Source organism: Cynocephalus volans, chromosome X (assembly GCF_027409185.1).
Source record: "Cynocephalus volans isolate mCynVol1 chromosome X, mCynVol1.pri, whole genome shotgun sequence".
Lineage (NCBI taxonomy): Eukaryota > Metazoa > Chordata > Mammalia > Dermoptera > Cynocephalidae > Cynocephalus > Cynocephalus volans.
The window spans coordinates 114706860-114716295 of NC_084478.1; the positions used below are offsets into that span (position 1 = coordinate 114706860).

A 9436-nucleotide genomic window follows, 5' to 3' on the forward strand; every position below is an offset into this window, starting at 1 on the left:
TGTCTTATAGCATAGTGAAAAATGACTGTTGTCTGTTCAAAGGACACTTGTGCTTGCTTCTCCCATTATCACAACAAACTCTCCATATCCCAAATTGCATTCTTCTCTCATTCCAAACTACCTCCAAGGCAAGACTGCCTGGCGTAGTTAAAAGCACAGTACTTGTGTCTTAGTTTGGATTCTGCCACTAGTTGTATGATCCTCCCTGGACGTTATTTTTTCTTGTTTGTAAAATGAGGATTTTGGACTAGAAGATCAATATCATTGTTTCAGTTCTCATGCTGTAAAAATTTAGGTCTTTAAGTGTATCACCCTGGGTGGGTGGTATGACCTTGAAATGTCACCCATTTCTTCTGGTCTCAACATCTGACTCTTTATTACCATTATTTGTTTGATTATCAAACAGCTTTATAAATTGTTTTTCATTTGAAATTTTTCATATCTTTCCTCACTCTATTTTGTCCCCATAGTGTTTTTAAACTAATCTTCCCTAAGACCAGTTTCAAGTTACTTCTACTTAGTAAATGTTATCGGCCCACTTACACATATCATATGACAGCTTCCGGTTCTTCCATTGAGCTTTCAAATCCCCAGCACTGATTTTCTGTTTTAATAATATTGGTCGCTTCACCTCACTCTATGTTTTCTTCCATCTATGATTTTCTAAATTATTCTTCTTATCTGAATGCCTTTTCCCTTTTCCCCTTTTGTCATCTTGAAACACTACCTTGTGAAACTTAACCCAGCCACTTTAGCAACATTTGGCATTCTCTAAGGGTTTATGATACGTTTTTTAAGTGTTCAAAACCATAGCAAGGGATGGAAAAAGAAAAATATGTTTTGAGTGTTGCGTATGTGCCAGGCATGTTATCAAATTTAAACTCCTTAGCAGCCTTTTGAGATTGATGGTATTAACCACATTTTACTGAAGACTCTGAGGCTCCAAGAAGCAAACTAACCTACATAAGGTCACACTGCTAGTGAGCAGTGGAGCTGGGAGTTGAATTCTGGGGTCTTTTTACTTCTCCCTGAAAAAATGACCAAAGAACTACTAATTGCCCTTTTTATACCCCCTCACCCCCATCAAACACATAAACAGAATTAAAGGTACAGTTTTAAATGCTTTACATATAGTCTGGCACCTAGCAGATAGTCTAAAAATTTAGATGAAATTTTTTCCTAAAATTTAAAAGTATAGAAGTTTTAGGAGTTCCTTCTTCCACTTCATTTATCAAAGTAGCTTAAAGTAGGGGAGGCCTTTCCCTCTGATAAGGAGTGTCTCATTTGGTTTAAGGGACTCCAGGGTGATCTCTAATATAGTAATACTGTGATTTGAAGTCCTGAAGTCAAAGGGAAAATAACAAAGCATTTTCTTTTTTGCCATTAAAGGCTGAGAAAGAGATGGCCTTCACATGTGCATTCAGCAGTTATTTTTTTCATAACACCTACTAGATAAAATTAGGACTAAGGGTGAACAATTCAAGCAGTATTAGTTAATGAGATTTTAAAAGATAGCATACAAATTGTTGGAAGTTACTTATGCACTTGGATTCATCAGTATCTGTCATAGTGAAAATGTGGTTTTGAAGAGTAGTAGCTACTTATGGGGGTGTAGAAAGAATGGTCTCTCTCTCTAACTTAGACAATTTTGTTCTAAATGTTATAGACATCTTACGTAGTAATTGACCCTATTTTTGTGGCTTCACTCATCTCTTCTATGCGATTGACTCCTTAATACCTGCCTCTGGTCCCTTGTTGATCTCCCAAATCTTAATTCTTCAGTTTCAACCCGCTGCTAGATATTTTCTTTGATGACCTGTCATCTCAAATTTAGCATTCATGTATAACTATATGATGGCTTTATTGTATTATCTTCCCAAGTAAAGTGTCAAGTTCAAAGTTCTCATGTAAGGACCATGACCTACACTCCTTTGAATTCCCTGTACCTGTTATAGCACTGTGTGTACAATAGGAGTTCACATATCTGTGATTATAATAGTCTTTATGACTAAAAGTAGCTGTTCTCTTTTGGTAACTTCAAAAACCTAGAAATCATCCAGAGTTCAGATACAATTGCAAACTTTATAAAACCAAAAAAGAACAAAAAGCTGATGTTTTGTACCTTGTAAAAATGAAAGCAATATCTTTGAAGGTTGTTATGTACTCCTTATAGAAGAAAAATTTTTATTTTTTTGATGAATGTCTTAAATACATTTATTTAAAATTAAGTTCATTGTAACTTTTGGAGGTGATGGATGTTTATTACCTTGATTATGGTGATGGTTACACAGGTATATGCATATGTCCAAACTCATCAAATTGTATACATTAAATATGTGCAGTTTTTTGTGTATCAAGTACACATCAATAAAGCTATTAAAAGATTAAATCCACTCTTTATAAATAGGTAGTGTAAAGTTATAGCACATATTTTTCTATTTGTCTCAGTTTGAACTGATTTAATTTTCTGTGTGTTAGGCTTGCCTTTATATCTCCTTTGTCTACACTTTGTCTTTTATCATTTTTTTTCTAATTTTTCTTTTATAATACTCCTGGTCTTTAAAGTGTTTTACTTTATATTAACAGCATATTTTAAGTTATTTTAATTGTCTTGAGGTTGTTAATACACACTTGAGAACAAGGATATGGATTTATTTGGCTTTATATTGGCAGTATGTCTAGCACAGTCTCTGGCAAAAAGCCAGTTAGTGGCAGATCACTCAGGTCTCCCAAGATGGAGACCAGTGCTTCTTATTCATTACATTGTGTGGACCCTAGTCACATTCACATTATGAATTAAATGATTGACTCTTAAATTAGCATTTTAACCAGACTTCAGTATGATATTTAGCCATCTTTCATTGAATAAGTGAATATATGCAAAGTGTATATTGATGTTGCCACTTTGTATGAAATAGGCGTGGATGAGAATTAATGTCCTCTGATTTGCCATTAGTCTTATATTAAAGTAACTTATTCAATGTGTGCAAAATGTTGTAATATTTAAAATGTATTTTTTAAAAAATGTTGCTTTCCCTATCCCCTGCCCGCCTTACTTTTATAAAGTTACCAGGTAGTGACATTGCCAGTGGGAGTGATGTTTTTTCTGACGTCATACCCAGTATTCCAAGTTCACCTTGCCTGCTTCCTAAAAAGAAAAACAAGCACCGGAATTTAGATGAACTTCCTTGGAGTGCAATGACAAATGATGAGCAGGTAAAGATCTTGACATTCTTAATTAGAAGCAATTATATGGAGAATATGTGAAACTCAGTTTATTTCCTCTTTAAAGCTACTGGGTAAATGTGGATTACTTACTAAATCTGAATTTGAGCTTTAACTAACTGTTTTTCAGGGAACAAATATTAAGTGCTTCTGATATATAAAACCATTATAATTAACATACCAAAGAGGTTTTGCATTGATATTACTTGTAATTTTTAATCACATAGGTGGAATATATTGAGTATCTGAGTCGTAAAGTCAGTACTGAGATGGGTCTTCGGGAGCAACTTGATATTATTAAAATCATTGATCCTTCTGCTCAAATCTCCCCTACAGACAGTGAGTTTATTATTGAACTTAACTGTCTCACAGATGAAAAACTAAAACAGGTATGTAAAGAAAATATAGATTGTATACCAATTGAAAGTACTGCCATCTAATAAAATGTAGACTTGAATAATCATCTGTAAATACATAGATAATTAAGGTCAAAATCACTGCTGTGAAATGTAATATTAGAAAAAATGACGGTAATATTTGAGAACATGTAGTTTTAAGATGTTTTATATACATCTCACCTGGCAGTACTTTTCTGGCATCACTGTGGATCTAAAATCTGCTCTTCATTTGTATAGGCTTTGAAGCTTAATGTCACCACTTAAGGGATGGTTAAGCTAAGTATACATTTATTCTAATTCGATTTACAGGAGATCAATTGACAGAATCAAGATACTGATTAATGAGAGCTGTACTTTGGTGAACATCTGAGTGGTGGGATTTGAATAGTTTTATGGAGTAATTGAGCCTGGCTAGGGTAAAACCTAATGAATTTTACCTGTGCTATTCTGAGATCTGCATTTCTGGTATCTTCTAAATACAGTGTTTGCTGCTCTCTTTTTCTCTGGTACATTGCTGAATGAATACTTATATTCTTGTGTTCTGATGTTCTACTTTTGGTTTATTTGTTTTGCATTTATCATTGTTTATGAAAAATTTTTCTCATTTCAGTATTTCTCCCAACAGACACACTATAATTTTCTACATTCCAGCCCATTTTTCATTAGTATGGTAAATTGATGTTTTGCATTTGAAGACAGGTATTGTTGGCCCTTAGCTAAGATTTAGGAACACTCTAATCTTACGTATAATCAGCAATTTACCTAAATCATCTTAAGTGGAGACCTTTAACAAATATCTAATCTCATCTATTTTATTTTATTGTTAGTTTCTGTTTGAGTACTGTATTTTTTAATAATCCTATATTCTGAAGGTCAGTAGCCTTCCATTTACTGATTATATTTTATATGCTTTTAAAATCTAGCTTCATAGCATGTTTTCTAGAATTTTGAACATTGTCAGTTTTTCTAGTATGTTTCTAAGTTCAGAGATTTCTTTCCCCCTTCTGTTCTATTATTATGCATCTGCAGCACTTTGACAGTCTTTTAGATTAAGTAAAATATGATTTTTTTGTAGCATTTTGAGGGTAGAACATCAAAGAACAGCACTAATCATTTTTTGTCTGTGTGTTTCAAGGTCAGAAACTATATCAAGGAGCATAGCCTTCGCCAAAGGCCTGCGAGAGAGGCCTGGAAGAGAAGCAACTTTAGTTGTGCAAGCACCAGTGGAGTGAGCGGTGCCAGTGCCAGCGCCAGCAGCAGCAGTGCCAGCATGGTCAGTTCTGCAAGCAGCAGTGGGTCCAGTGTTGGAAACTCTGCTTCAAACTCCAGTGCCAACATGAGTCGAGCACACAGTGACAGCAACCTGTCTGCAAGTGCAGCAGAGCGGATTCGGGATTCAAAAGTAAAACGTCTAATCAATACAAAACTTTACCTTTCAATATTAATATTAGTAGTCCTTCATATAAATTTCTTGAAGAGTTAAACTGATCCTGCTGTCTAGATGCCTGTGGATTTTGGTTTTAATTGAACAAGCAGGATGCTCTGCTGTTGAACAAAGAAAGAGCTCTGGGCTGAGCGCTTTGAAATACTGTTTTGACCCACAGCTATATTGAATTCAATTTTATCTGATTTTTCTGTCTGTTTTAAGTAAGATAAATTGAGGGAAATGAGTTATTCTCAAGATTGCAATATTGACTGCAACTCACTACTGAGCGAATCTCACTATGTTGCTGATGTTGCTGTCTATTAGCTCCTGAGAATGTTGTGTATGATGTCTTTTGTGTGTTACATGTTTTATTAATGTTTCAATCTTGAATGTTTCTTCTTAGCTAATTTAAGAATGTAATAATGCTTTCTGTAATTTCTATATACTCTTCACAGTTGAAAAAATTTCGTATAATATTTTTGGGCATTTAAAAAAAAAAAAAAAAAAGGTATACATGTATAAACAGGTTGAGTATCGCTGATCTGAAAATATGAAATCCTAAATGCTCCAAAATCTGAAACTTTTTGAGCACCGACATAATGCTCAAAGGAATTGCTCAAATGAGCATTTTGGATTTCAGATTTTCGGATTAGGGATGCTGAACCAGTAAGTGTATAATGCAGATATTTCTGAAATCCAAAACACATCTGGTCCCAAGCATTTTGTATAAGGGATACTCAACCTGTAGAATGGTTTTGTGTCTTAGCAGGGGAGTTTGGTTCCTTACAGTGGCAACAGAGTCTGGAGCCATTGTAAGGTCGATAGGTGAATCTCTTAAACTCTTTGGGAATCCAGTGGTGACTTGAAGGTACACAATGATTCCTTCCCTGGTTCTTAGCAAAGTAACAGAAACACCCAGCTTTGTTGGTTGCCAAGGGATTTCTCTGGATATGTGGTCATTCCTTTTTCGCATCAGTTCACCAATGACAAGGATTGAAGTACCCATTGGGTTTCTGATGGGCTTATAAGATGGTATTTGCTTAATATGAAAAGGGCATGATTCTTTTCCAGACATTGTAAAACTGCTAGTGTTTTTGGTTGAAAGGCACCTGAAAATCATAAGCATTAGAGATTTGGGCAATGTTCTCTACATTTGTATTCAATATTATCCCAAGGTATTAATTATGTGTTTGCTGCACATTGACACCAACGTACCTTAATTTGATTAAAAAAAGAAGTTTTTGAAATGATGGGTTATCTATAATTATCCAAAATGATCAAGTTTCAGCCCTTCCTAATGAGGTGAGTCAGTGGTCAAATACCATAAAATGCAATCTTGAACAATCATTTTCAAGTCTAAGCCAGTGGCTCACTTATTGGAACAAGGATCGTGGACTGCAGAGGAATTTGAACAGCTCTTAAAATTCAGAAAATAGAGAATTTGTTCCATAAAATACTTTGGGGTGGTGATGCCAAGAACTAAACCTTACTGATTTAGAATTTTTTATTTTGACAGAAACGATCCAAGCAGCGGAAGTTACAGCAGAAGGCCTTCCGCAAGAGGCAGCTGAAAGAGCAGAGGCAGGCCCGGAAGGAGAGGCTCAGCGGGCTCTTCCTTAATGAAGAGGTGCTGTCCTTGAAAGTGACTGAGGAAGACCATGAAGCAGATGTTGATGTTTTGATGTAATAAGGGTGAATTTATCAGTTTTCTTTCTGAGCATTAAAGCATTCTATCCTTATTGGTTTACATACATCTTGACCAAAATTTTGGTTAGGGCTGTGCTGATATACCATTAATAATTTAGGCCAATGGTTCTCAGGGGGTGGTCCCTGGACCTGCAGCTTCAGCATCACCTGAGAAGTTGTTAGGAGTGCATACTACTGGGCCCTAACCCAGACCTAGTGAGTCAGAAACCATGGGGGGAAGGGCCCACCATTGTGTTTTAACAGGTTGTTCTTTTGCACACTCTAGTTTAAGAACCACTGGATTAGGTAAAATTTTGATTATTTTAACTTTATGGTGGTTAAGTGGGCTTTTTCAAAGACTGGTACTTTTACAGTTTTGAAGATTTCAAGGTACTGCTAACAAGTAGTTATTATGTTAGTATATGTATATGTGTAGAGGTCATAATTCAGTTCCCTTCTTAATGTTATGATTTCTTAGTTTACCTTTTCTAAAGGGCCGTAGCATAATTCTCAATTCCTGATGGAAATCTTATTTTGAGGTGTGGGGGTGGGCAGGGTGTAGATTGCTGTTTACAATAGTGCCTTCATTAGGTTTAGTTCTTTTTTCATTCATTATTAATTCAAAGGTGTAAGGACAGGCCTTCATTTTTTTCCTTTTAGATTTGTTTTTGTTTTTCACTTTATGTAAATTCAGAATTCTTTCTGTAAGTGATGGGTATGGAGTAAATAATGTTGCTAGTAGCTGAATTTTAGACAGGATGCTATGTTGATTAATATTCAAATGGAGAAATCAATTAAGCAAAACAACCAATTATTTTCCATTGCTTTCTGAAATTTTAGGCTGTAAAATTGTCTCAAAGGCAGAAAATCAATCTCTCTCTCAAGTTCTTTCTTAGGCTATTTTTTTTCCAGCACAGCTCTAATTTTTTAATATTTGGTATAATAGCTTCTGGCATGTGAACAGGTTAATGTTCAAAAATAATTAATGAACATTATAGTTCTGCTAAATTTCTCTGTAAAATGCTAGAAATATACAGAGCAGTGAGATATAGAAAACACCTTAGGTTGTTGATTATTAATAGAACTCTAATTTTAAATATGAAATCATGGAATTTCTTTAAATGTTTTCATAGAGTTTCTTATCATGAACATTAGAAATAGCATGATTCCTTTTCTTTTACCACATCTTTAAATACTCACATGGGTTAAAGAAGATGGAAACTGATACTACTGACAATCAAGCTGCTTTCTGACTTTCATAACTTTTTTTATTGTGGATAATATTTGGGAGGTGATCATGATTCTGTAGGAAGAAGAGTTGTAATCAATATTTTTTTAAATTCTAGAGTCCAGAGGTTAATAGGATATCTGCTTTTTAAAACTTGTTATATCAAGTAGCTTGTTAAGAAAAAGATTAACAGCTTAAATTCTTAATTCTCAGTTGATATAAAGTCTTAAACTTTTCTTACAATCATGTATTTTCAAATTTGAATTAATGTTGGTTCCTTGAACGTTAAAAAATTGAAATTGAAGATTAAAATTAATACATTGCAGCTTCGTTGAAGTCTGTGGTATGGTTGTAACCTTTTGAAGACTGTTACAGTCATAATTTTAAATTTTACTAAGATAAAAGATCGTATATGTGTCTATGGTTTTCGGTTGGAATAGTCCTTATGACTTTCCTCCTACTCCCTCTTTGGTGGTCATAACCAGCTCACAGGGCCCAAAGAGAGCTTGGGGATAGACCCTAGAATACTCTGAGGAAGGTGGAAAAGGTCAACCTGGTTGTTTTCTCGTCCAGATGTAGGAAAGAGCAAATAGAGAGAAAAGCAAATATATCTGAGTTTTCTACTTGCTCTTAGCTTCAAAAGCAAGATCCCACCGAATGATTGCCTGCTCTCTATACCTATTCTCCAAGGAAAATAGGCCACTTTTGGAGATCATAGAGCAGCATTTACCTGTCAAATATTGGAAACTACTTATCTGACAGTGACTAGTAAAAGAAAATCCTAAACAGGGTCATGATGTAATTTAAGACCAATTCCTCTATTCTTGTAACAATCACATAGTCTTATTACCTTAGGTTTAACTTAAGTCACTATTTAAACAAGTTTACCAAAGTGCCACAAAGCCAATTTGTAGTTTGTGAAGGTTTTAGTGTTTATAGAAGTGCATCATGAAATTTTGTGTAAATCTGGATGCACTATCTTTACAGTACTATAAATTAGAGATAGCTCATAAAGTTGGTTTGGAGGAGATTGAAAATATTTCCTTCGATTAAAAGAAAAAATATTAAACAACTTGGGTTTGCTTATGATTCCAGGGGGAGATTAAAAAGTCTTTCCCTGTCCCCCCTAAAAAAGAAACCAGCAGAAGAAGACATAAACAAAAAAGCTCTTTTGTCTTTGTTAATGTGCTATACATTTTTATGTTGTAATACCTAATGTAGATAATTGAAGTTTGGATTATCTTTTTCTTGGAGTAATAATTTATTCAATCTGGTATATTTCTGAGTTCAATTTAAAACAAAACCAACTCAGTATGTTTTGAAATATGAACCCTAACCAATTAATAAAAAGGCGAGACTTAGCTGCTCCAGTGTTGATTCTTATCTGCAGAGAACCAACTTTTAAAATAAACCTTGTTAACTGAGGGCATGATAAAGTCCTCACAGATTTACCCAGAAACACATCATTAGAGA

The 9436-nt window shown here is 34.5% G+C and overlaps 1 protein-coding gene across 2 annotated transcripts in view; it reads left to right on the forward strand.

The window, feature by feature from the left end:
• The window catches only part of FAM199X (family with sequence similarity 199, X-linked), a 28448-nt gene extending 20583 nt beyond the window's left edge, over positions 1-7865 (forward strand). The window contains exons 3-6 of one of the 2 annotated variants that reach the window (XM_063083978.1): positions 3067-3216; positions 3453-3614; positions 4759-5025; positions 6566-7865. In XM_063083978.1, coding sequence (XP_062940048.1) covers positions 3067-3216; positions 3453-3614; positions 4759-5025; positions 6566-6736 — 750 coding nt within the window. In that variant the 3' untranslated portion in view covers positions 6737-7865. The remainder of the gene's footprint in view (positions 1-3066; positions 3217-3452; positions 3615-4758; positions 5026-6565) is intronic. The other variant, XM_063083979.1, reaches the window with a different exon arrangement.
• The last annotated feature ends 1571 nt before the right edge of the window (positions 7866-9436 follow it).